This window comes from Micromesistius poutassou, assembly GCF_964030765.1.
Source record: "Micromesistius poutassou genome assembly, chromosome: 13".
NCBI lineage: Eukaryota > Metazoa > Chordata > Actinopteri > Gadiformes > Gadidae > Micromesistius > Micromesistius poutassou.
In genome coordinates this window covers 11,407,701-11,434,142 of record NC_140283.1, presented here as the reverse complement: position 1 = coordinate 11,434,142, position 26,442 = coordinate 11,407,701, and the positions used below count along the sequence as shown (strand labels likewise).

Here is a 26,442-nt window from a genome sequence, read left to right as displayed (position 1 = left end):
ACATTTGTTGAGTTTTGTTTAAAAGAGTACCTCTAATTAAATGACAATAGATCATAAACACTAAACATTTAAAGAGATAACACAATGATAATAAATAATAATAAAAACATTCTAAATACAATATTTTTAATGAAAAATTTGAATGTATAATTGTGCATATGCTTTGTGCATATGCTTTAAAACAAAACATCTGAACGATAATGATAACTGAAAACTGAATGAAAATGATAAATGAACATCTGAAAGACAATCACATATGACTACAATGTGTCATGGAACTACAACAGTATCTTTCAATTAGTAAGCCATGTCAGGCATTTATGAGATTTCAATGTTCAGTTCGTCGTCTCTTGGACAGGCGCAGCCTGTCTGTCGAGAGGAACTGTTCGATCCTGGAGATCTGGGCTCGGAGAGAGGACTGCTGGTTCTCCTGGGAGCTGGAAGGAAACAAATCTGAACCAAAGCTGGAACCAGCGCAAGGACCAGGAGCGGGGCTTGTAGTGGAACTGTAAGGGACGGGCGACATGGTTTATGGTCTGATTTAGTCCCTAGAAAAGCCTTTAAAAACCTCTGAACTATGTTAATAATGATCACCATAGCGAAAGAAAAGGAACTCACCCATATCCACTTCCCATCTCGGCAGAGGTAGGGAGCAGTTGGAAACTCAACGACGGCGGACCTCTGTATTCCTTTATTAAAGTAAATACAAAGCGTCCGTACAAGAGCTTAAAATGAAGTGTTGAAAGAAAAACGAAGAAAAAGGGAACATTGTCTCTCACCGTGAACTCTCTGTGTCCATTCATAATGGCGGTGAGTATATAAAATACCAGAAAATCTGTTATTATTTAGACAAGTATTGGTGGTGACTGATGTGAGTCCCTGTCCCGCTGCCTCATATTCAGGCTACATGGAAAGAAAAGGTTTTGGGCCTTCATTTGCTTTTCCTAAGCTTTCCAACCAGGTTTCTGTCTCCCTAAATTGCAAGCAGCTGGATCCTATAAAGCGCACAGTGACAGTTTTGTGGTGATGGTAACAAAAGAGAGTGTGTATATGTGTGCAGGGGATGGAGATAGATAGAGAGCGATGGATAGAGATAGAGGGAGAGAGAGAGTGAGAAAAGGTTACACAAGAAAGAGGGCTAGAGAGAGGGAAATGTGGGACAGTAGGATGAATTCAGCAGGAAAAGGAGAGATATAGATGATGAAGTGAGCGAGGGAGAGAGAGAGGGGTGATGAGGGAGCTGGCTAAAGAGTGAGTGGGTGAGAGTCGAGAGGTAACAAAGATTCATTAGCCAGCCTCGTCGCCCACAGCCCATCCATTCTGTGTGTGGTAATGGGACGTGTCTGTTTGCTGAGCACACGTTGAATATGGCCTTTCATTCCACACTTTCGCTCCACGTCATTACAAATTGACCGTCAAATATTATTCAAAAATAGTTAGCTAAACAAACCATGTTCAAATGAAGACTAAGTGCTTTGGTACCCTTTAAAATAAACAATACTGAGGTTCAATTCATTGTAGAAATGCTTTGCCTTTTAGATCTGTTTCTTTTATGCAATGTTAACATGCAAGTACCTATTTGGGGATGAGTTTACGGATTTATTTGTCATCATGCTTCTCACACATTTCACAAAGTAACTATTTCATTTTGGACAGCCACGACAAAACCATATGATCCACTGATTGCTGCTTTCATTATCCACAAGGGATCTCAGTTGCTCTCTTCTGCGGCCTTCTGTGGGATTTTAAAACCTCAAACAAATATGTTGGGGTTCTCCCTAAGCAACATACATGCCCAGTGGATACACACACATCCCCCTTGATCCGTTCTGGCACATAGTGAAGTATGATGGAAGTGGTCCTCACAGTGCTGCAGGACCTGGAGCCAAAGCTGAAGTGCCATGTGAAGTTAACACCAGCCTTATTAAAAGGTCATTCCCTGCAGTACTGCCTCCTCGAGGACCTCTGACATAAGACCGAACAGTGTATCTATTACCTGCTGTTTAGCATCAAGTCATATTAGAGAGCAACGTGCTGTCTGCCTCGGGAGGTAAGAGTACATTAACTACGCCACCGCATTCACTCGTCATGAAGTGGATGAATAATACGTATTCTCCCATATCATGTACCGATGTCATCGAGTCTGTTTGGTGGGACGTCTGCGGGCGAGACTGTCTTTTTGTGTTTTGCAGAGTATAAAATAGGCTGCTAGCCTTGACCCAGTGGGGGTTAGACTTACTGTGTCTTCTGCTGCTGTGTCTCTGAAGGCCTGTCTGATTGCCTTCCACTCCCCATGCTGGTCCCTCTTCTGAGACAACAGAGGCAGCGAGGCACCGGGAGCACTGGGCAGACTGGATGCTGTGACTGCTGTCCCAGGCACTGCAGGGAGAAGACAACGGGACATGAAGCAGTTAATTCAGAACAATGTTAACAGTATTGTAGATATGGTGACAGTTAACATTGCCCCAGTCAATCAATTAAAACATGTTTGGATTAGTAGTTGTATATCACAGGGGACAAAAATGTATTGGTACGCAACGTACTGGCACACTGTTAGTGCAAACGTTTACACCGTAACTGTAATCTAACGTTATTTTGGGATAAACTTACCTCTGTTCTGGTTGACATCGATGGCAGAAGATGAAAGACACTGAGGAAGTCTAGCGGATCCCTGCATCAGTAAGTGTAGAAACATACAAAGATCAAATGTCATTATCAAAAAAATTAACAAATACAGAAGCAACGATGTGATAAAAAAACCTAAAGGGCTTACCTTTTTGGTCTGAAAACTGGTCCATTCAAATGAGGAGCGGTACTTCTTGTTGCTGCAATGAACAGAATGGTCAAGGATGTCTGCATCTACAGAACAATCTTCAGGGCCGTGGATCTTTGGTGGGGACTTGTGACATGGAGGGCCGGGTGGCATTAAGATCTGCTCAGTTGGAGGAACGTCTACCTCTTTTGTCTGTGCTGCTTCAGCCTCTCTGACTTGCTGCTGCGGCTCCAATTCTCCAGCTGTTGTGTTGACATTGACCTTAGCGTCTTTGGTGTGTTCGTCCTGCAGCGCTGAGCACGGCAATGCAGGTAGGGCTTGAAGTGGGTCCACATTGATCACTCTACTCAGATCTTTAGGAGATGCCTCACGTTTGGTTTTATCTTTAACATCAGCTTCAACTGTGGACCGTACTAGGATCTGGCTGCCCCTTCTCTCAGAGGAACTTAACTCCACATAACTATTCTCCTTATTTGGAGGGTGTGTTTCAACCACTCTGGTCCCAATGAGACTCTCTTCATTCTCAGGTTCATCAAATCTTCCTGCAATCTCCTTGTTGGTCTTGGAACGATCAGCAACATTACTAACATTGTTCTTGACTATGTCTTGAGTCTCTGAATATGCTTGATACATGGTAGAATCGGACAGAGGGTACTCTGGTAGTGTTGAACTTACTGGAAAACAGCACATCAGTGATTGATTCCCATGCTCAAATGAGACTTTTAAAGGGTATGCACTCGCTTTCAAACTGGTTTCCCAGTCAGAACCGGTGCAAAGACTGCCTGATTCAACATCACAGGAGTGGTGTTGAACAGCATTCAAAGCCATGGGGACCGCAGCAGCGCTATCTGTCGTCAGGTTGCTTGTGTAAGCATAGATCCCGGTGACCTCCAGAGGGAGAGGAGAGGTTGGGGGCTGTGAGGCGCTCAGTGGTGGCTCAGTGCTTTCCAGAGGGTCAATGCCCTGTAGTGCATTGCTGAGCTCTCCATCTCTCTGCGCGTTATCGCCTGACGTCACACACCCTATCTCTGTTTCTGGGCTGCGTGCCAACGATCCTAATCCCTTGGCTTCTACGTCCATCCTCTCCTCCTCTTGTCCAGCTTTTGTCTTGTCTGTCTCCTCTCTATCTTCTAGCACTGCGTCTCCCTGACGGGTTTCCACGGCATCCTCTGTCAATCTCTTTCCACCGTCCTCTGGGCCAGAGCTGTGAATGCTTGGTCTGCTGCATCCATCTTCCTTATTACCAGTCAGTCCTTCCCCATGTTCCCTGGTCCCCTCAGCCTTTAAAGCACTGGGTTCTTGCTCACTTGGTTTTCTCTTGGCTCCATCTCGCCTGGGTGCAGTTAGCAGGTCTCTTACAAGGTCTGCGTCATCATAAACAGACCTGTTCTCAGGGCCTGATATAGAGCTTTTGAGATTTTTCAGAAGACCCACGTCTGACAAACAGACATTATTATCAATCACATTTGCAAGCAGCGTAGGATCACATTCATGTGTGAGAGGATGAGGTGCCTCTGTGCTTAGGCTGTCTGTCTGGCTGTCTGCTGGCCCGTGAAGGGTGTGCTGGCCAACAAGATTCCTGGTGGCCACCGGTGTGGCAACAAGACAGTAAGGGATCCTTGATTCAAAAGGTTGCAGTGATTGATGATAACTTGAGCCCTCTTGTCCTGAACAAGGAACATAAAGAACATAACAAGAAGACAGCTACTTAGCATGATCCTATAAAATAGCTTTTTTTAGCCAGTGGTGCTGGATGTACAGAATAATTTACATTGTTTAATTTCTCAAATAAACCACTTGTTTTCTTATCTCTGTGTCTGTTTCACTGTCTGTGTTTAGATTTGGCTGGCTGACCTCTCATTGCTCTGGTGGCAGCTAACTCATCTGTGACCACAACAGAGTCTGGGTCTCCAGTCTGGGAAGGGACACAGTCTCTCTCACTGCCCAAGCAAGGCAGCTCTGAGCCAGGGCTTGATTCATGAAGAGAACCATCCCCTGTGCGTTCCTCCACTACGCGGCACAGTGGCGTAGTAATAATGTGGGCTTTACCTTCTGCTATCTACATGAAGAAAAACAAACAGCTGCATACTTCTGATGCACTCATGACATTTTCCACTGTTATACCAACACGACAAGCCATATTTAGTTCATGAGCCTACTGTCTATGATTGATTTTGTTGTGTATAACTATGAGTTTTTCCTTTCTATGATATAACATGTCTGTGTGTGTGCATACAGTATGTATATTTACTTCTAGTCCAGGAGAGTTCTGGGCCTGCAGTGACGTCTGTGAACTGAGCACTGACTGCTTTTGATAGAGCGGGTCATACGCGTCCCTCGTTGATCGATGATCCCGCTGCTCTTTCTCAATACTCTCCACCAATACAGCCCTCTGTTACACAACACAAAAAAACTCACCTGACAAAGAATCACACAACACAACCCTCACAAAAGAAATCTAACCGATGTTTAAAAATGTTTGCACAAAATACTTCCTCCTCTTTCATCCTCCAAGAACAACTAACTTTTAGGTCATAAAGTGATAGTGCAGTGTGATAGCTGAGTGTTGAGGACGCTACCTCCTTCTCCCAGACGGTCTTGCTGGTGGCATGCTCCTCCTTGAGACTGGCCACCCTGTGTTCCGCCGCCGCGCTCTGCGCTCGCATCGCCTCGTGGTCCCGCTTAAGGGCCTGCAGTAAAATTAACCGCCCAGAGGATTTTTAATACAATGCTAAATTTTTATGTGTTTCCCTAACCCGAACAGAGGGTCCTAAACAGGGCACAGACAGAGGCAGCCGGAACCATTTACACTCGCTAATACAAATCAACCGGCTTGTGTCACGTTAATAACGATTTTAATAAATGAAGGAATGGGTGAATTAAAATGAGACGGGTGTGAGGAGGGGAGAAAGGGGACAGTGAAGTATGTGGCTGTAAACCAGAGTAAAGACAATAACTTTGATTCAGCCGTGGTCAGGGATGTGTGTGCTAATGTGCATAGCATGATATACAATGCTATTCTTCACATTTATGGTGAAGAAACGACACCCATCATTTATTCCTGTCTGTGTGTAAATTCCCTGCGTAATCATTTAAGCAGGACCTGAAAAATCCCTGTTCTGCATGATTGAACCACATTTCCTGTTGTGGGTTTTATAGAGACAGGTAGAGTACAATAAATGGATGTGTTTGGTTTAAACAACTTTGCGGGAGGAAGGTTTAAATCTAGATGGTAATTTTTCTAATAAGATCAACAATGAAATAAAAAGGTGACATTTTTTACATTTTGGGATGTATATTTGAATCTTATTCCTCTGAAAACACTTTGAGATTTTAAACCATCTACAGAGTAAGTTTGTTTTTAGGGATTTGATTTAGCGGTGAACTATCTCCCAGAATTGACAACAAAACAATTTTTGTATATTCTATGCTAATATGAAGCTACAACAAAATGTGCTTTAAGCTATGGGGCTTGGAAACAGTACCTGATACTCCTCTGTGTGCAGGTGGAGCTCCATCTCCAGTCTGGGCAGTGCTGACGTCTGGCACAACAACAGCTGCTGGGCCACCTGCAGAGACCTCATCAGCTCCTGGCACACACACACACACACACACACACACACACACACGCGCAAAAAGAATTCAAGCCGAATCATCTGGACTATGTCTTTCTAGATTATGTTACAAATTGTGTACAAATTGGTAAGCAATTGAAATAAAGGCATTTACCATTATGCACCGTTTATACACAGAAGATATGCATTGACAGTTGATTTACTGGTACAATCATATATTTTCCTCTTCACCTGTTTGTCTGCTCGTTCCACTGCATTTTCCTCCATGAGTTTTCTGTTAATTTCTGTCTCCTAAAAAGTGTCAAAGAAAATGTTTGAGACTGGTGAGACTGATACTATTTGGAGCAACTTTTTAAATGAATTTGTAGAGCATGGCCTTAGCATGGTTCTACGGTTTGCCCTCCTGGCGCAAGATACCTATCCCCCAGCAGTGACATGTCAAATTCACTGTAAGTTGCTTTAGTTAAAAGCATCTCCCAAATTACTGTGGTGGGTCTGGTCACTCAACAGTATTCATGTTAAACACATATGAGCAAATGCGTCAAGAGTCCCTTCAAAGTGTCAGAACTCCCATGTTACATTATTGCATGACATTGTTCCATAGTGGTGCTACCATGTGTTTACCATCAGCAGGCGCTGCTGCAGCTGATCTGCATGCTGCTCTCTGGCTGAGAGACTACTGCTCTCTGGGTCGACCATGGACGACACCTGGACCTTGATAAGCTTGCTGTTTGTTTCCTGCAACTCCTGGCATGACAAAAACTCATTAAAAAATGTTATTTTAATGAAACTATATCTAACATATAAGATCATTCAGATCATTCAGATCAGTCATTTATAGATGCCTGAAGAAATGAGTGGAAGCTAATTTATTCTCTCTCACACACCTGCATGAGGGAGTTGATGGTTGATTCTTGCTTTTCATTTATGGATGTTAGTTTCTTGTTCATTCTCATGGCCTCATCAACTGTATGAAACAACCAACAATACTTTTGGGGTATATACTCAACAAGGAATATTTACAAATACAAATAATCATAATTATCTTATATTTTAGAAAATATTAGCCTATTGTAAACTAAGTACATGCAAGTCAGTGTTGTGTATTGAATTTTGTATAATGTGTTTGATGCAAACTGTGACACAGATCAACCCATATTCAGATAGCAGGGTTTAAGGAAGACAGATATCTGTGTTTTAAATGACTTTGAGTACCTGGTAATGTGTCTCATCCTGCTGCTAACACATTATGACAAAGACATGCTACAACAGGTACACACAATTGTGGCATACATAATCAAGTGAAAACGTGTAGATGCCTCACGCAGATCTAGGATAGATTTAAAGACGAGGCATTTATCCATCCACTAGTTACCATTGCTCTCCAGTTTGCCATGGGCCTGTTTGATGGTGGCACACAGCCTGGAGAGAACTCCAAAGCGTTTCTCCACCTCCCTCAGCTGGCTCAGGTGGCTGTCCTTTGACCTGCTCTGCAAGGCCAGCTTCTGCTCCTGTAGGTGGGGAAGCCATGAGGGATTCAACCACACCACAGCCCCAGGTCTGTCGTTAGGACAGCTGCAATTATGACTATTATACCAATACAAATAAATAATGAAATCAATAAATACGAATAAATAGCACATTGGCTTCTCTACAACGAGTAGAATTGACCTTGAAAGAAACCGACAGGGAGAATAATCTTACTCTGTTGCAACTGAGCCAGATTGTTTCTTTAAAGGAGGAAATCTAGCTTGAAAAGAAACTTTCTTTGTAGTTTGTTCAATAAACCGGCTCGTAATCTTACCAATTTTCCTTTGAAGCACACAAAAAAAAGGGAGGAACCGGGCGGTAGCACACACCAGTAGTGAAAACAGTTTCAGTGAGTGAGATCCCCACTTACTCAGCCCATGCCTCAGCGCACTTGATTGCCCCTGAAACTGCCATTATGTTGTTCCTAGGCTTGTATCAACTGTACTTTTATTTTCTCTCTTTCTCTCTCCCTCTCTTTCTCCCTCTCTCTCTCTCTTCCTCTATCTCTCTCTCTCTGTCTCGTTTCACTAATAACTCTTTTTCACTTTCGTCCCCCGACTCCCGCGCTCACCTTTCGGCTATCTCCTTCTGACTCCCACTTCCGCACTTGAAGGGAAGGGTAAACCGAGCAAGGCCCAGTTATAAAATATTTTAATAGAGATATTTTCTCTGCTGTGCTGGCAGCTCAAGTGTCGCACACTCCCCTTTCTGTTACTCCTGATGAGCTGCCTCCCCCACCCCTCCTGTCCCTTGCCCTCCTCCCTTTAATTTCTTTCACTCCCACCTGCCCTCTGTCAACAATTTGTATAATTAGAAAATCCTTTCCTTACCAGCTCGCTTGATTTCTTCTCAAAACTGTATGAGGACAGCTGTAAAACAGCAGTAAAACAAAGTTACGTTATTTTTTTTGCCCCCCACCCAAGCCGATTCAAAAATACGAAATGTGTCGTTATGAGTTAAAAAACGATGCACGATGCACATTGAACACATATGCAGAACCTAATCATTGAACACATATGCAGAACCTAATCTTTGAATTTAAAGGAAGACATTTAAATAACCTAATTGTATCTATTCATGATGTCGAATCTTTTCAACAGGTTGTATATCAATGTGTGGAGACAGAGATCCTATACAACTGTCAGTGTAAACATTTTGTATGTATTTAAACTGACTGAAGATATCAAAACCTTATAATGTACTGTAATGTAAGCTTCATATATTAATATACAACCTCAAAGCTAGATAATTTGAGAAACTATTTGAGATAAATAATCAATGACAATATTAAGATTGCACTATTATACGTTCAGTACACATCCCCATTGTTAAGTAATCTTGTATATCTTGAAGTGGACAGCAATTAAATGGCTTTAATGGCTGGCCACTTATTGGTAAAGAGAATTAAAAGCCTTAACGTAAGGCAATCCACCAGAGCGTGTCATGACAATGAACACAATCAGTTCTTAATTTAACCAAACACCGCCGTGAGGGTCTCCCAGATAGGATATCAAAGCCCGGCTCTATTGTCTCAATAAGGCAGCTGGGCTGTTAAAGTGCATTGGAGCGTGCATATGGTAGTATATCACCACCGCACCGCCAACAGACTGACACCGTGAGGCCCACAGCCTGAGACGGTGGCGGGCCGACCCTCTCACACCCAGCAGGACCCTGGCTCTACGGGTAGAGCTGCTGGTAAGCTGCAAGGTGACAGTATATGTACTACAAGAGCTGCACCTTTTTTTTCCTTGTTTTGTAAAGATGATCCTCATCAAAATATCCTCATTTAAAAAAGACAATTAAAATAAACATAATTATGGACAAAGACAAGAACAAAACAAGAACAAAAACACATAGGGGCTCAAGCAGCAGAGAGTAGCCAAATTTGTTCTTAAAGGGCTCAACATGTGCAATTAAAACTTCCTTGAGTTCAAAGTACCTGGAGCACCTTCAGCTCTTCTTTCAAGCCATTGATGGCATTGTCTTTTGACTGAGTGGTAAGTTGGTGTATTCCCTACAACAAGACATTGGTATGGGAAGCATTGGGATAATACATAACATACATGGAAATACAATGATACAACTACATAGCCGTTAAATGTAAATTGTGAATTGTGAAATTGTGAAAATAGCCAAATCCAATTAAATGGTGTATAAGATATGGTTGATTAATTTCAAATGTATTTATACCTTTTCCTCCTCAATGACTTTCATTTTTCCCTGAAACTTAAGCAGAGGGCCACGCATGATTTACAAGGTTATTCCCCAGTCCCAAAATGTAAAATGTACATTTGGTTTAGATAAATACAGTTCAGGCCAACCTGTTCTTTAACACTGGCAAGGGCCTCTGTGTGCTGCTGCATCATTGTTTCAAGCTGATGTTGTAAAGCTTCCTGCCAAACAAGAACATACTGAATAACTACTAAAGCTGAAGGGGTTTATGACCAGTTTATTTGACATTTCCCAGCACGAGTATTACTACGTTTAAGTGCGAAACCTGAGTATGCTGATCAACCTAGACTAGAGCTAGCCCTACCTTCTGCCACTCAATCTCCTGCTTCTCCAAGACCAGCTTATTGATCTGTTGTCCAAAGCGTATCTCTGCATCCTAGCACAGACCCAGAAAGACATAAAAAGATGACTGAACCCATCCATGACAGAAACATAACAGTGCTTCTACCTATTCAGTGTGCTGCAGAGGTAACCACTCAATAACGACTCCCAAATGAAAACCCATATGTAGTTGGTACTGGACTTTGTGGATAGTTTCACTAGTTCCTGCCTCTACATATTTTCTAGAGGCATCCAGATGAAGGGGACCATTAAAAGGGAGGTGATATTTGTGGAGGGCCATCCCTATCCTCCCTGTTCCTATGACCAAGGGATGTAAAAGTCAATTGCTTTCTATATCCATGAGACTTTTTATGTGTATGTGGGAGCTGGTAAGCACGTTGAGTTTATTTGATAAGTTCTCATTACTCGGCTACCAAAAGGATGAAGTGATGAAGCAGTTTTTCTTTTTAAGCTGTTGGATTTAATTATTATTCCAATTAGCATGTGTGCGTGTCCGTGTGCATATTTTGGTCATATATAGACCGACAGTGTTGGGAGTAACGCGTTAAAAAGTAATGCAATTACTGTAATGCATTACTTTTTGCTGTAACATGGTAATTTAAGGCATTACAAAATATTTTACTCTGTACAAATCTCAGTAACGTGCGTTACAATGCATTTTAAACCCGAAATGAATGGTGTGTTGTTTTTATACAGATTCGCCAACACCGCGAGATTCGCAGAGGAGAAAAAAATCTGTGCAAATGTTAACTTCCTCTTACTGCTAGCAAACTATTGATTGAGGAGAAGATGATGGCAGCAGCAGAGTCTGACTCTATATACGCTCATTATTTTCAGTTCATCAGAGACAAGGATACGAAGAACATTATAGTTAAGTACACTTTGTGTGCGAAACCAAAAGATCTCTCTACCTCACGAAATAGCACAAGTAAAGTGTCATTATGCTGTGAATTCTCTGTGAATAAAAGAGAATAAAGGGATAGAAATGTAAAAAGGGTTGTGTATCTTGTCATGACTTTTTTTACAGTCTACAGTAGTAGGCTCTAGCTCTATTGATTTCAATATGAATACCTAAAGTTACAGTATTTCTATTATAAAATGTATTGCACAATAGCTCAGTCATTATGCCATACCACATCACCTCCTGCTGTGTAATGAGCTGCATTGAACACAAGAAGATCTATTGAGAACACAAAATCCATATTTCCTGTAATTTGGTGAAAGTAATGCAAAAGTAATGTAAAAGTAGTGTAATGCCTTACAATTCAAAGACAGTAATATTGTAATGTAACAAATTACTTTGAAATGACAGTAACAAGTAATAATAATAATATGAATCAAACAGGAAAGACCTGTTATCCTGTAGGAACAGCATGTTGATACTATGATGCTATTTATTTAAACACACTGTGTGTAAAATCATAACAGAGGAAAAATATACACTTGCACCAGATATTCTATTCAATATCTGAAAAACTTTTTTTATGATTGGATGCCTTTAAGATTTTTTTCATTTATTTGTTAAGTTGATATTATAAATACATAATAAATTATTGCTTGATTAAATGTTCACAGTTGGAAACACATCTTCTCTCACATTATTATTTTTACCAAAGCCCACTGGCAAAAAACAGTACTAAATTAAAGGGTCCCACCCAAATCAGAAAATAAAAAAGGAAAACAAACACGCTGGAATTTGACCTGCTGGGGAATGTCCGGCATCATCGGGACATCCTTTTGCCTGCTAACCTCTCCCCCCTAGAAAGGACTAAACTACATACTGCTGCTTCTGATAATCGCAGTGCCCGAGGAGGATCACACTGACTTAATGCGCTCCTGTCGGAGTAACGTTTTAATGTTGTATTTGTGCAATAGGAAACGCGGCCATAACAATAAAAAGGAGAATGGTGACATATGGTTACTTTTGCGCCTCTACACTTTAAGTACACCCTGCTGGGGGAGGCAGGCTGAATGTGTTTGCTGTAGGGTGAAAATTCATCTGTTGTTCTGTTTTTTGGTCAGATTTTTTTTTTCAGCATGTATTTTTTGGTCTGAGACCAAACTGCTTGTCCCCATCATAATACAATGTGCTTCTATTCCAGCTGGCTCTTATCCACAGGGCCAGGGGCCTTCACGTGCTACTATTGGGCCCCACCATGTTCCCTCTTGCACCATGGAAATAACCCTTTGTCTCCAAAGGCTTTGCCAAAAACGTTGCCCTCTTCCTAATATTAAGGTGATATGATGCAAGTGTAATAACCAAGATTTCAAGATCAAGATCAGAATCAGCCAAGGCCTAATAATAATAAGGGTAAAAATGCAGTTTTGATAATACAAATAATAAACATATTTTTATTATTAATTGTATTGGTTTGATGACTTGTGTGTGGCTCCCCAACACTTTCAAATACTGCCAAGGACATTTTATCCTACCCTTCGAATCTGGAGCTCCTCAACAGCCTCAAGAAGGCAGGTTTTAAACTCCAGCACTTGAAGAGAGAAGGCTCCTCCACTTTCCTGACAAGGGACGTAGGAGACAGACAGTTCCTGCTCCAAGTTCTCTTGTCTTATCTATGGAGGGAAAATAGTAATTCATCTAATTCGTCTGACTATGTCCTAACTCAGTTCAATCCAAACCATTTAGAGAGGTACACATAAAAGTAAGCCAGAGAATGATGACTTGAGAAAAACAGCTGGTCATGTTAGAAACCATATAAACCACACAAATTATACTTAAGTTGGTCACGATTAACCAGTCAAACAATGCCAACAAATGTCAATGAACTAAAAAAACATCATACAGAAAATGATATGATAACAGTATGACTCATGTTTCTACTTTTCAAGGTCTGTGTAACAAACATACAGTGGTGTGGGGAGGGTGTCCCTCAGAGACTACGCTGAGATCCATCGAGGTGTTTACCGGTTGACCAAATGTCCTGGACGGCCTCGACCCCCCCTGTTAATCAAGACAGCAAAAATAATTATGTCAGAAAAGGTTAATAGAATGGGCTGTTTAATAAGCACTGATGTTCCGCTTTCCACCTTCCATGCACATAATTAGTTCCTCACCTGTAATTTCTAACACAATAATATTTCATCAGAAATAATAGGCTATTACATTAAAACCCTGTAATGTTTCCCAGTCGCTGCAATTCCACTTAATGGCTTTGAAATGACCATTAAGTTGGGTTCTTCTTAGTTTGATGCCAAAGCCATCTTAAGTTTGAATGAACCTGCCCTTGACACTAATAGGGGTCATAACAATAACACTCCTCTGACAATTTTTTTTGCCCATTGCTTTTCAAATTATATAAGTTATTTGGTTTGACCTGTGGGTGCTATGCCTGTTACTATCTAAGCGGTCCCATCTCCACCAACTGACTGACATACAACCCTGGCCTGCTTGAATACACACAGAAAAAACACACACATTGTGATTGACTGGTAAAGGGGGAGGTCTCCACTAGCCAATGATCTCTTAATAGAATGGAGCTTATTCTCCCATTTAACTTGTGTTGACATCAATCACGGAGGGGGGATTCAATGATCCCTGCTAGAATTTGACACTATTGTAAAAGGACAGTGAGGCCCGAGGCTCAGAGGGGAGGAGATATGTGAATGTGTGTTAGTCTGTCTTTACAGCAAGTGCATGCACGTTTTGCCCATGTATGCATGTGAGTGAGGAGGGTGTCAGTTTTATTTACATCTCCAACGATCCAGTTGAGCAGATATTAACCACTTATTTCTGAACCATTGACATTTTAAATGAGAGATATTGATTAAATGTGGAGTTATAGGGCTATATGTTATAGCCTGCTAGCTTGTAGTTAATCAGAATCGAATTGAGTTCAATTTTAAATACCGTTTACGTACAAGATTGGAATTTATATTTAAATAGCGGAATAAAATAATACTTACTAAATGCTACCAACCAGTTGGGTAAGCTCTGTGTTCGTCGAAAGAGTCGAAGAGTGAACCTCGCCAATTGTAACGGATGTCTAATTAGCTTAGTAGTGTATCATCCATTTTCTTAACACTAAAATGTGTTATATCATGCCAGACACCGATGAATGATTGTGATTTGTGTCGTTATATTATTCTAATTATATTACTATTTTATAACTGGAGAAGTACGACGACATTTTTCACAAAAGAAAAATCCGTTTCCAACTTTCTAAATCTCAAATATTGTAATATGCTGCACGCGCGACGGTGGACACAAGAGCACATTGGAACAATATTCAAACTAGGTTTTTAATATTGACCACGACGAATAAATAACAGTAGTCGAGCCCTTTGTAGTCTGACTTTGTATACGGTCTACAAGACCCATTGATGTGTAATGAGAGGGTCAGTCAGACCGTTTTTGTTTCAATACTCAATGAAGAAGCACGTTCTTTGCTGAATGGCGCCATCTAGCGGCGTGGTCGCACATATCTTTCTTGATGAATATAATTGATAAAAGCTGAGTGTATTCAACTAGCTAATTGCTTTGACGTGGGCGAGACATGGCCACGATCAAGGAGAGACTTGCGGCTCTAAATCTTGCAGAAAAACTATATGTGCGTCCCCCGGGTAAGTCTGTTTAACTGCTACGTATTGCCATGTGTCCACATGATCCATGATCAATTTTAAATTAAAGTGGTGTCCCTATTAAAATATACGCTAATTCTGAAGACATATAGCGTACAGTGATTTTAAGATACAGGCAGGATAATCTTGCTTGACTGCATTTCTTGAACTTTATATTGCATTTCTTCAGTTTACGTAAATAAATGAAAGTTAAAGTGTGAGTCTTTTATATCCCTTGCAGCACTGGGGGGGATTTGTAGGAACTACCAGTCTTTGTCTTCTTGGAGTGGACTTATAGCCCATCTCAAGGCATCAGTAAAGGTGAAGCGTCGTCGAGTCCATATAAAGTCCCATGGCGACTGTTTCTTGGGGTCTGACGCGGTGGACGTTGTGGCAGACCACTTGTCCCATGTCAAAGGCCTGGAAGGTGTGTGTACTGTGCATGTTTTACACATGTTCACAACTACACACAAAATAATGAGCTTACGTTAAAGTAAAAGCAAATCAGTAAAACATGACATACATGGGGATTTCTTTGACATAACATGTGTAGTAGTAAAGCTGTAGTTTTCCAGAGCAGAATATATTGTATGCATATATTATTTTCATTTCAAACCTGGGTCTGCTTTCTACTATCCTTTCTGCATCACTACAGGTGCGGCTGTGTCAAGGGAAAAGGTAGTGGTTGTGTGCCAGGCCCTGCTGGACTGCAATGTGTTTGAGGCTGTTGGGACCAAAATCTTTGGAAAAGACAAGAACCTGGATAGGTTCAATGACTGCAGCAATGCTCTCTACAAGTGAGTCATTTCCAAACAAACTATTGGTGGTTCAAAAAGGCTTTGTTTTTGCCGATATTGCCATACCATTTTCTGGAAGAAAACAACTAGAGCTTTGGTGTTCAGGCTGATCTCCATCACATTTTCTACTTTCCCATCAGGATGGCTAGAGTCCTCCTGATAGTTGGAATACAAAATAACTCCAATATGTAACTTAACCAGGTTCCTCCCACATACTCCCTCGGTTGATGAATTGGAGAGAGGTGTCCTCAGTCATGGAGTCCAGAAGTATTTCTGCACTGATGCATCCGATGGGTAGGGTCTCTTAAAAAGTTTGTATTGTTATATTGAAAGCCAAGTGGACATGCACTTCAATCCCCAATATATGCGTAGGTTAGTGCTTCTGAAAATAATCTGGTTTGTCTGTTCATTAGAGTTTGTATTATTTTTGTAAATTATACATAAACATCATCTTGTTTTTTTGTTGTAGGCAGGAATCACCAAAACCACGGTGTACTGCAGCAGCTATGCTGTGCAGCCCTGCAAAATGCATGGAGTTGCCAGAGGACACAAAACACCCAGAGACTCTTTCCGATGCCAACAGATTCCTGGCTGTGATTGAGACTGACAGACTGAGTATGAGTCCCAGTAGACTACAGACTGACACAGTGTTACCACAAACATGTAAGCGGCACATCTTATCTTTGGGTATGTCAAGTGATGTACTACAAAGTATTTTGATGTGCATGCCATGCAAAGGATTTGAAGACTACATAATGTGGAATTTCCTGTTTTTTTTCATAGCCAGTGTGCAGGGAGGGAGGTTTTTGGTTCCTGGAATACATAATTGCTATTTAAAACGCTTTTTCTTTCTAAATTCGGGCCTCTGCAGTGGTGAATGAAGTGTGGCAGGAGCAGACCACCATACGGCTGCTTAAGCTGGTAGACCTCCCCCTGCTGGATGGGGTGCTCCAGTGCAGCCTGAAACAAGATTCCCAGCTTACTACACAACATCCACTGGCTCACTGCAACCCAGACCTCATCTACAGCGACCAACACCTAGACCGACAGATCCTCCAGGCCTTCAGAGAATTCAAGTACATTTGGGACGTCGTCTGAACAGCACTTCAATTTTTAGTTTTGTTTTAGCTCAATCTACTTATCCTCATTTTAGTTTTCCTTCTGTACTGAAGTTACATTTAAGGAACTAATGACAAATGGATTCTCTGAAGGTGAAGGTGTGTGTATTGACTCTCTTAGTGAGGACGAGTGGCTTTGTGCAGCTTTGGGTTGTGTGGACCTGCTCCCCGACAAGTCGGTCATGGAACTGAGCAGAGCGATACCCAACTACTTCCGTCAGGAAGAAGACAGTCAGGAGTACATGGTGGTGGACAACATCTCTCCAGAAGAAGGCAAGTGTCCCCGAACCATCCATTCAGGCATATATATATATATATATAATTATTATTATTTTTTTTTTTTTCCATCCAGCAGCTATTAAAATGGCACATTCTGTTCTTTGCTTGTTTCCATTTAGTTTGTAGTCAAAATGACAAAAGCTATATTAAAAACAATTTTTGTGTTTACTACAGAGTGTTGCTGAAGGTGTGATGATGACAGTTGTGTGTTCTGCCCAGGTGGTTTGAGCCAGTGTAAGCTGCTCGTCTATGGGATCCTGGTCAAACACTACAGCCTCACAGACATGCTTCCCCTGCTGCCGGGGCACTTGACAAATGTTTATGCAGCCATCATTGACCTGCTGGGTGAGACCTGGGACAAATAAGTATTGACTTCTTGTTGAGGGGGTTACAAGAGCAATTAGGTATCTTGTTTTGTGAATTGGTGTAAAAGTCGTCTTTGAACTTTTAGTGTAAAACACAAAAACTGTAGGGCTGTCAAAGTGCATCCATTTGTGTTTTGGTGTACATTTTTCAAATCTCTATGCAAGATTAAGGGATTTTAAATGTAGTCAAACAAGCAGGTACAGGAACTGAAAGAGGTTGTAGTTAGCCGAAGAGAACTGTACACTCAACTAAACCTGGGTCCACAACTCTTCCCCCACCTATCCTCTGCTACTTCCCCCTTTCCTTGCTGCTTTCCATTTTCACTCACCTAGTAAATGCAAAACTGGACAAGGCACTGGAGGCTTTACAACTGTGCCTCAAGTTACTGCCCACTAGCTGCAGAGAGGAGCTACGCAGGCTACTGACCTTCATGTCCCTAGCTGCTGACCCACAAGGGATAAGACTGGACAAGGAGGCGAGACACCAGGACCAGTGTTTGTGCATTCTCTTGGAAAAAGTTTAAAGATCGCTGCTTCTTAGTCTTAAAAAAAAAGAGTATATAAAAGTATGCAAAATAATGTTTTTGTTTTTGTACTGTTGTACACAGGAAATGCAGACCTAAATGTCCTAAAAAGATGATGGTATTTGGTGGTATAATATTGTGATGCATGTGTAGATGGAAAACCGCCTGGCAGTGAGGAGGTCCTTCTCCAGGGCGCTCCTCCACAGCAAGACTCTCTCCAAGGAGCAAGAGGAACTTATGGTGGCCTTCATGCTCAGCAACAGACAGGAAATCTTCAGGGTTAGTTAAATATTAATCTCTCCGATCTAGCCTTGTTGTTCTAGTCTTGCTATTGCTACAGCAGAACTTTGAGGAGAGAGGGCACCAAGCTTGAGCTGGAAACCAGATACTTGGGGCATATTCACACCTGCCTTGTTTGGTTCGAACCAAACCAAAAAATAGCTGGTGCGGACCTTTTTGGGCTGGTGTGAATACAAACCATCGAACTCTGGTCCGGACCAAACAGTTGGACTGAGACCCAGCCCGAGAGGTGGTCTCGGTTCGCTTCCAAACAAACCCTGGTGTGGTTCGCTTGAGATGTGAAAGTGAACCTCGGTCCGATCCAGTTCTAAAAATCATACACCTCATTAGACGTAATAGGCACCCGCTCAGTCGCTTGCATTATGGCAATTGTTTGATTAGTTTTTTGCTGTTTTGATATTGTTTGATATTTGGGTCCGATATCCAATAGACATTCCGTCTCCTTTGTAAAAAGTATGCTGGAAAACACACAAAATGCTGATGCATTTAACACATTCAGCACCAGGATAAGGGAGAAGGAGTTCGACCGGTCCACAGATCAATGCATATCACGCTGGATATCCATGATTGTTTACTTCCCCTTTTTTATTTTTTTATTTAACACTTTACCCGCCCCATACTTTTTTGTCCAATGATTGAACGATCTTTTCACACATGTGGGTTTGTTGTCAAATTCTGGGACTGTTGCGAAAATTGCAATGTGAAAAGGAACCGCACCAAACCAAAAAGTAAACATTGCATTTTGGTCTGGACCAAAGAGAGCGAACTAAAGGACTTTCTTGGTGTGAATACGCCCTTAAAGGGTTGGAGTAAGTAATTGTTTGGTGTGTATTTCTACAGTCGCAAGTCTACACTGTGATGTTTGAATCCTTCACTGACACTTTTGTTTTGCATTTTACTGCTACTGACCGTGTTTGTGTGCATGCTTAAATCGCTGCCTCCAGCAACATGATGGGTTAAAAAGCGAAAATATATATTTCCTGCTGTCATTAATTATATATGAATCTGATTTGTGAGATGAGTTAAATGTTAATTTGGAATCCTTTGGATCTAAATGTATACTAAACCTAGACTTTTCTATTTAACCCAAATATCCTGGTAAAACTCCGGACCAAAATGTATTTTTATGCCACTTTTACTTTTATGATGTAGTGTCTAAATTGATTCCAGAAAGATAATGCATTACCTTAAACTAAAATCTGATTGTAGTAATCAATTGGGAATTATCAAGTAAATTGAGTGTTGATAAAGAAAGTTTAATCATACAATTGCTGCTTTTTTTTTTTATATCCACATCAGATACCAGGGGCCCTCCACAAGGCCGTGAGCGACAAACTGGCAAGCCTTGTGCACAGGAACCATCCGGATGTCACAGGTAATTAATCTGTATTTGTGTAGCACACGAGAATGCTATAGATAATCCTGTAAATGCATGTTGTTTACTTTTTTGTTTGTCTCCCCAGGTTCCACCTTCTGTCAGCAGGATTACTGTGACAGTGGGGATGTTAGAGATAACACCAAAGGAGAGCTGAGGGCTTTGCTAGGCAACATACACCTGGACCCCAAGATTTCAGACAAAAAGAAGAGGCGGTTACTCAGGCAGTTTTACCAGTCTCACCCTGAGGTGTTTGATCAGTATTTTGGTGATTCTGCCCTTAGCATGCTGTGACATGTGAATGTTGTCACGATCTACAGCTTCAGATAAAAACGTTGGAGTTGTGGAAAGGTTTCAATCCATTTAGGCTTGTGTTGGAAAATTTGCAGATAGGCAGTTTTTGTTTTTGTGTGTCTATGCCATATGTATTTGAAATCAAATGAGCAATAAATAAAATCGAATAATTGTTCAGCTAATTTTTATGCTGTACTAAGTTCTTATTTTATATGAGCCACTAGGAGTTAAAAACCTCGATTACTAGATGTGAAAAGGAAGGGCTTGGCACTGACGTCATTCGTGCCTCATCCTTACCGGAAGGGCCAACGATTGTCAACTCTGCCAATGTGATTCTCGTAGCGGTTCAGAGTAATGACTAGATAAATACAAAGAGAACGCCAACCTTAACTGATTGGAACGGAATTTGACAAGATGATGACAATATGACTTAATTTATCTTCAACGTGGTGTCCGGCATTTATATCGGGCAATCGCATTGCGCAAGTATTGTTTATATGTACCAGTTAAGCCTGCTGTTCAGTCTGATATAACAGACACACCAACTCTTAACTGTATTTCATCAAGGGGGAAAGAAAACGAGGTTGGTCAAATAACAAAGTGCGCAATAATGGTGGCTGCCACACACCCCGTGTTGGTCTGTTGTTGTGATGTCATCGTGAGGAATGAGACCAAACCGCTGTACTCTGATTTGAACCGCTTTCCAAAAATAAACAGTATTATAAGAATATTCAAGATAAAGTTATTGCCTTGTTTACAGAGTAGCCTACATCATTTGACTTGTGTGTCGTCTCTGCCTTCTAAATAATTTATTATCCCAGGCGGTTACATCTCAATCTGAACCATGCCGAAGGACTTGGACCAACCGGGACAGGAGGGAAACAAGGAGTCGAGGGAGGAGAGGACACCGGACCTTTCGGAGGAGACGGGAAGAGGGAGAGCAGGGGTGAATATTCCCAGTCCACGAAGAGGGAACACGCCACAAGGTGAGTTCTGTCAGAATTTTTGAAATGTTAAACATAATGGGATTTACTTCTATGACTTCTTTAACCAAGCAGAAGTAGCAGAATGTTTGCATGGGAATACACTTAAATAGTTTTCAAATGTAATTATCTGGTGGCTTCGATTTGTCTCATCTGCTCTTCAGCCAGCCCGCCCAGGTTCATCTCAGTAGGAGAGTTGATGGAGACGGCCAAGGGAGTCTCCAACATGGCTCTAGCACACGAGATGGTGGTGAACAAAGAATTTGTGATGAAACCTGTAGAGCTTCCTGAGGGAAGGTAAGGTCGATATACTGTGTGTGTGTGTGTGTGTGTGCGCGTGGAAATGTACAAATATATTATGGTCTTGCCTTGATTAACTGCATAATGTATTATCATTTATTATTGAGATTACTGTCCTCCTTGTGTAGTTTTGAGCGGAGGGTGAAGGAAATAATGCACAAAGCTTTCTGGGACTACTTGGAGGCTCAGTTGAATGAAGATCCCCCATCATACATTAATGCTATCAAGATGCTATCTGACATCAAAGAGGTGAGAAACAAAAGCAAGCTGTATTCTCTTCAGTTAGACAAACCACTTGTTAGACAAAATATTTTATTAGACTATAACACTGGGTATCACTATAACGTTGTCTATAACGATGTCTGAATGGTATTGTATAATCCAGATAATATTGAACGATAACAACAATTTTAACCCCATCCAGGCCCTGCTGTCCTTCTTGATGCCCAGCCATGACCGCCTGCGCTGCCGCATTGAGGAGGTTCTCGACCTCCCTCTCATCCAGCAGGAGGCTGAAAACGGGGCACTGGACATGGGTCGGTTGGCTAAGTTCATAGTGGGGACCATGGGGTCGCTGTGTGCACCCTGCAGAGATGGGGACATCAAGGAACTGCACGAAGAAACTGAATTGGTCCCTCTGCTTAAGTAAGTGAATCAAAGACAAGGGAGCCTGGGGTACCTCATCATCCTTTTTTCCCCCTGCAGTTCAAGTCAATACTTAGTATTAATAGTGATCTGCTAAAGGACAGTCCGGGTGATTAAGCCATCATAACCGCCTCTCCTTGTTTCACCATTTATTTTCAGAATATATTTGTTTGTTGTGCCGATTCTGCATTAGAGCATATAGTGTGAGCCTAATCACAAACATAAAGTATAGCAGTAGCACTTTGGTCTTTGTGATAAGACAGTGTTGTGTATAGTACTTGTATTGCAATTCACTGCTTTGTTTTCCATCAGTTCAGACTAATGCTCTTCTCCAGAATCGGTTCAACAAAGTCATTTTGACAAATTATATTGCTAACAGACATTGAAGTGATGCCAGGAGAGACATGGTTTAATCACCCAGACAGGTACACTTTGTGGATATAGTAGGTTATAGGCCTGGGCGATATGGCTAAAAGACATATCACGATATAACTTGATCATATTGATCGATATCGATAACTATTGATAATTTTAATGACCTAAAAAGACTTGGAATTACCATGCTGGATTTAAACACTTCTGTTTAACTCTTAATATGACCTTCCACTGTTCTTCATTGATAATTACTCCAATGTCGATACAACAATGAAAAACACTCAAATATTGTAAATAAGTATAGAACTGTGTTTGTGTAACAAACCCAGCTGCTAGATTCGGTGGTCCAGTCCCTTATCGATATATATTGAACATGTTTTGTATTGATATTGATCAAAAGTCCATCACAATACAATAATTTAATGTTTTATTGCCCAGGCCTAGTAGGTTATAACACGTGTTACAAGTGTATAATTTGGCAGTTTTACCTGAACTGTGTGTTTGTGTGACTTTCCGTGTAAGCTGGTGGATGTTAAGAGCTTATGTTAATGGTGCTGTAATATGATCGGGGTGTAATAAGTTAAATATCCACAGTCATCAGTATGCTATTGCCCTGCCTTTGTGAGAACCAATTAAAATTGCAAAGCGCTCCCGACACATTTCGGACTGAATCCCTCTTGCCTGTCAGTCAAAGGTGTGTGAATGCAGCTTCTCAATGGTGGAAAAACATAGGGATAATTCTTGCTATCTTTCCCATTTCTGCTCTCTTTTTACAACTCCCAAATCTTACCTACAGCCCCTTTTTTAAATCATACTATAATAATGATAGCATTCTCTGATATCTTCTTTCTTTTTTTTTGTTTTGGTCTAGTGCTCATCTTGCTAACCATCTCTTTCTTCTATCTCACTCCTAGAGCAATCGTTAAAGCTCTGGACCTAATGAAAATGGACATGGTGAACTTTACTCTTACTACCCTCAAACCCCATTTGATGCAGCAGTCTGCAGAGTACGAGAGACAAAAGTTCCAGGAGTTTCTGGAGAAACAACCTAGTGAGGAGAGACTAGGTTTCGTCAGGTTTCAAAATATAAAATACGTTTGGTTGTGCGTGTGTTCAAATGATTTTCTTCAACTTTACTTCCAGATGCCTTGGACTTTACTGAGAAGTGGCTTCGAGACGCAGCGGAAGACTTGCGAGAGGACGGGGCCAGTGCCTCGGCTGCAGCACTGTCCACTCCCTCGTTGCCGCCTCACAGCGTCCATAACCATGCCTTCTTACGGCTTCTCAAGTGGGACCATGCCTCGGAGACCTTCCCAGAGGTTAGTGTCCTGTACCACCATTCTCTTTTAATACAGGCCTTGCTGTAGCTGTATTGAATTTCCCACAAAAGAAGATTATAAAGGCACTCTTGGTGTAACCCTGTACCATGTCCATGCTCCTACCTCCACTAATATGAAGAACTACTACAACATGCACTTCCAGTTAGTTAATTGGTTAACTTTGTCCCGCCTCACTCTCTCTTTAATTATATTAACAAGCTTTGCATCAGGTGTTCTAGGAAATCAAAGCTTAGTCTAAAATGACTTGGATCTAAAGATACAATTTAATGTAAATTACGGTTATACTTAATTTATGTTTAATAGCTAATGTTAAAACAGGGTAAGAATGCTAATCCATTCAATCAATATTGCGATAGAAGATCTTAATTGATGCAGACTAAAAAGGTTATTCTTTCTTTTCCCTATCCATCAGTCTCATCTTTCTACCCCACAACCTATTCTACTTCCATCATAGATGCATATAGAATTATAGAAATGCTGCTCACAAAAAGGAAGGCAAAAATCACATACACAATGTTGATGTCTCCTTCCCATCTGGTGTGGCCTCTAGACCGTGATGCTGGACCAGGCTCGCTTTCTGGAGATGCAGCAAGAGGCGGAGCGGCTGGTACTGCTGTCCTCCCTGCTCCTCATCGTGTACACCACCACAGGAGACGCCATCTCTGGCCTGCCGGGCCTCATGGACAAACTGAAGGCCACTGTCAATGCCATCATCATGGACATGCACACACCGTAAGTTCACACTTACGGCCCCCCATTACAAACAGGAAACCATCTTCTCCCTATACACATGCTAATAAATAAGGGGCTGTCTGAATCTCCAAACTAGCATACTGCATAGCAGACCAGTTTACCAAATCAAATTTACACATAGAATGCAAATAATGGTATACTAAAAGCACCCGGATAGATGGCGTACTATCTTCAACGATCTGCATAGTGGGACACAACTATGGACACAATAGTTGCTTGGGTAACCATCTTACCCAAAACTTTTAAATGTTATTAATAACCAAACCCAAAAATTAGACTAGCAACCCCAATGACAACTGGCGACCCAAATAACAAAACATAACTGCGATTCATTCAATTATTGTTCAATCACATCTGGACACAACATTTATCATATAGCACTGTTTCATGGATGAATATGACTTGATGGGTTTTGTAGCAGGTCTTGACCATTTGCTTGTAGAACACCAAAGTCCATACACTGTAGTAAGTTTGGAAACATGCTTACTTTTGGCTCGCCTCATCTCCATGGATGCAGTTGAATAAATACGTGTGTGTTGTTTTGTCCTTCCTGTTGCAAGGTCTTTTATTTTAGAGGAGACCTTGGCCACCATTGGGGAGAAGCTGTGTGTTGAGCTGAGTCAGTGTCTGAGCGAGCATGGTCATGGTCCCTATTCCCCTGAGCGCCAGGACATTCTGAAGGGACAGATCCTGGCCATTGCTCGCCCAGACAACACCGTCCGTAAGGTGATGGGTACGTACTGTCACTCAAACTTTGTTTAACACCATACACTACAGTGTATGGTGTTAAACAAAGTGTAACTTTGTATGTCATTGGATGTCACCCATGTTGAGTTTGTAGAGTCTTAAAAAAACAACCAATGTTTTTCTTTACTTGCACACAGAGTCTCGCATCCAGAGCTACATGTTGGCCTCCCTAGAGTCCACCCAGCACAAGACTCCGCCCCCCCTGCCCGGCGGTCTGGCCCCAGTGGGCAAGGAGCTGAGTGAGCTCACTGTCCGCTTCAGTCGCCTGGTCAACTTCAACAAGTTGGTCTTCTCCCCGTTCTACCAGAAGCTTCTCCAGAGCGCCCTAATGCCAGCGGAGCACCCGAGCTGTGACGTGTAGTTGACGGCAGAAGGGTGGTTTAGAGGCCTCCCCCTGAACACCCAACTGCCTGGAATGTATGGTTGAAAACTATCATTAAAGAAAACTCGCACCGGCTGCCATCTTAAGTTGTATTGACAAAAAAAGTGTTACTCTAAAGTTGTCATAATTGCTCAGACTATAAGCCTATGTCTTCCTGTGAGTTAACCTCAAAAAGCCTTACCATTTATGCAGAAAGTTAGAAACACTGTATTTCATACAGGAATTAGCTAGTCTTGTATCAGTGAAGATGGTTCCTGACCATAATTATTAAAAGGCAAGAATTAAGCATTTTTCAGCAAGCTCAAACTTTCTCTTCAAATATTGATTCAAATAGTTTAAAATATAAGCCCATTTTAACATGCTAGAAATTATACATTTAACAAGCTGTTGCCTATCCCATTATTCAAAACCATGTAAAATGTACATATTGATGCATCAGACATAATGTCTTTAAATGTTACTCACCATGTGACATGTCAATAAAATTGTGTTCACCAATTGAGTGGGAAGTTGTCATTGGCAGGTTGTATGCTGTATGCAGAAAAGGCAATATTTTAAATGGAAACTAGATTCCACTGTAGTGTATTTCAATGTATTCATTGCATTTTTATATCACATAAGCTGCCAATTATTTTATGATTCACATTTAATTACAATATATTTGTAATGCATTTACGAATAGTTAATATAAGTGTTGTGAATAAAATGTGCTTTATCATTCGTTTTCTATCATTTCCATTTAGACATTTAACATGTTATTTCCACGTTTTCAGTCTCGTCCTTATCTCTGGTTCTCTCGCCCTTCTCGCTTCCCCCAGCCCTCCCCTTGCTTGTGCTC

At 41.4% G+C, this 26,442-nt stretch overlaps 3 protein-coding genes across 3 annotated transcripts; 2 read left to right on the top strand and 1 right to left on the bottom strand.

Moving 5' to 3' along the window:
* Positions 1-328: 328 nt before the first annotated feature.
* ccdc73 (coiled-coil domain containing 73) lies at positions 329-13,363 on the bottom strand (the record flags this gene model as incomplete). The annotated part of the gene is made up of 20 exons (XM_084477235.1): positions 329-506; positions 619-689; positions 2,240-2,379; positions 2,611-2,650; positions 2,774-4,440; positions 4,628-4,832; positions 5,025-5,165; positions 5,353-5,463; positions 6,259-6,363; positions 6,580-6,639; positions 6,973-7,095; positions 7,236-7,315; positions 7,724-7,859; positions 8,709-8,747; positions 9,818-9,892; positions 10,069-10,104; positions 10,200-10,271; positions 10,415-10,486; positions 12,886-13,023; positions 13,319-13,363. 20 exons carry the CDS (start codon positions 13,361-13,363, stop codon positions 329-331), a joined length of 3,534 nt encoding a protein of 1,177 aa, XP_084333361.1.
* A 1,600-nt stretch (positions 13,364-14,963) lies between these two features.
* Positions 14,964-20,079, top strand: LOC311357485 (DEP domain-containing protein 7-like; the record flags this gene model as incomplete). The annotated part of the gene is made up of 12 exons (XM_084477446.1): positions 14,964-15,030; positions 15,269-15,454; positions 15,683-15,824; positions 16,026-16,118; positions 16,342-16,487; positions 16,696-16,900; positions 17,064-17,215; positions 17,441-17,566; positions 17,920-18,062; positions 18,264-18,389; positions 19,710-19,785; positions 19,874-20,079. 12 exons carry the CDS (start codon positions 14,964-14,966, stop codon positions 20,077-20,079), a joined length of 1,668 nt encoding a protein of 555 aa, XP_084333572.1.
* Positions 20,080-20,392: 313 nt separating this feature from the next.
* Positions 20,393-26,079, top strand: tcp11l1 (t-complex 11, testis-specific-like 1). Its single transcript, XM_084476950.1, has 10 exons — positions 20,393-20,662; positions 20,901-21,065; positions 21,227-21,359; positions 21,491-21,611; positions 21,787-22,007; positions 23,297-23,433; positions 23,526-23,701; positions 24,273-24,454; positions 25,036-25,208; positions 25,360-26,079. Exons 2-10 carry the CDS (start codon positions 20,924-20,926, stop codon positions 25,581-25,583), a joined length of 1,509 nt encoding a protein of 502 aa, XP_084333076.1. The 5' UTR covers positions 20,393-20,662; positions 20,901-20,923; the 3' UTR covers positions 25,584-26,079.
* Positions 26,080-26,442: the final 363 nt, after the last annotated feature.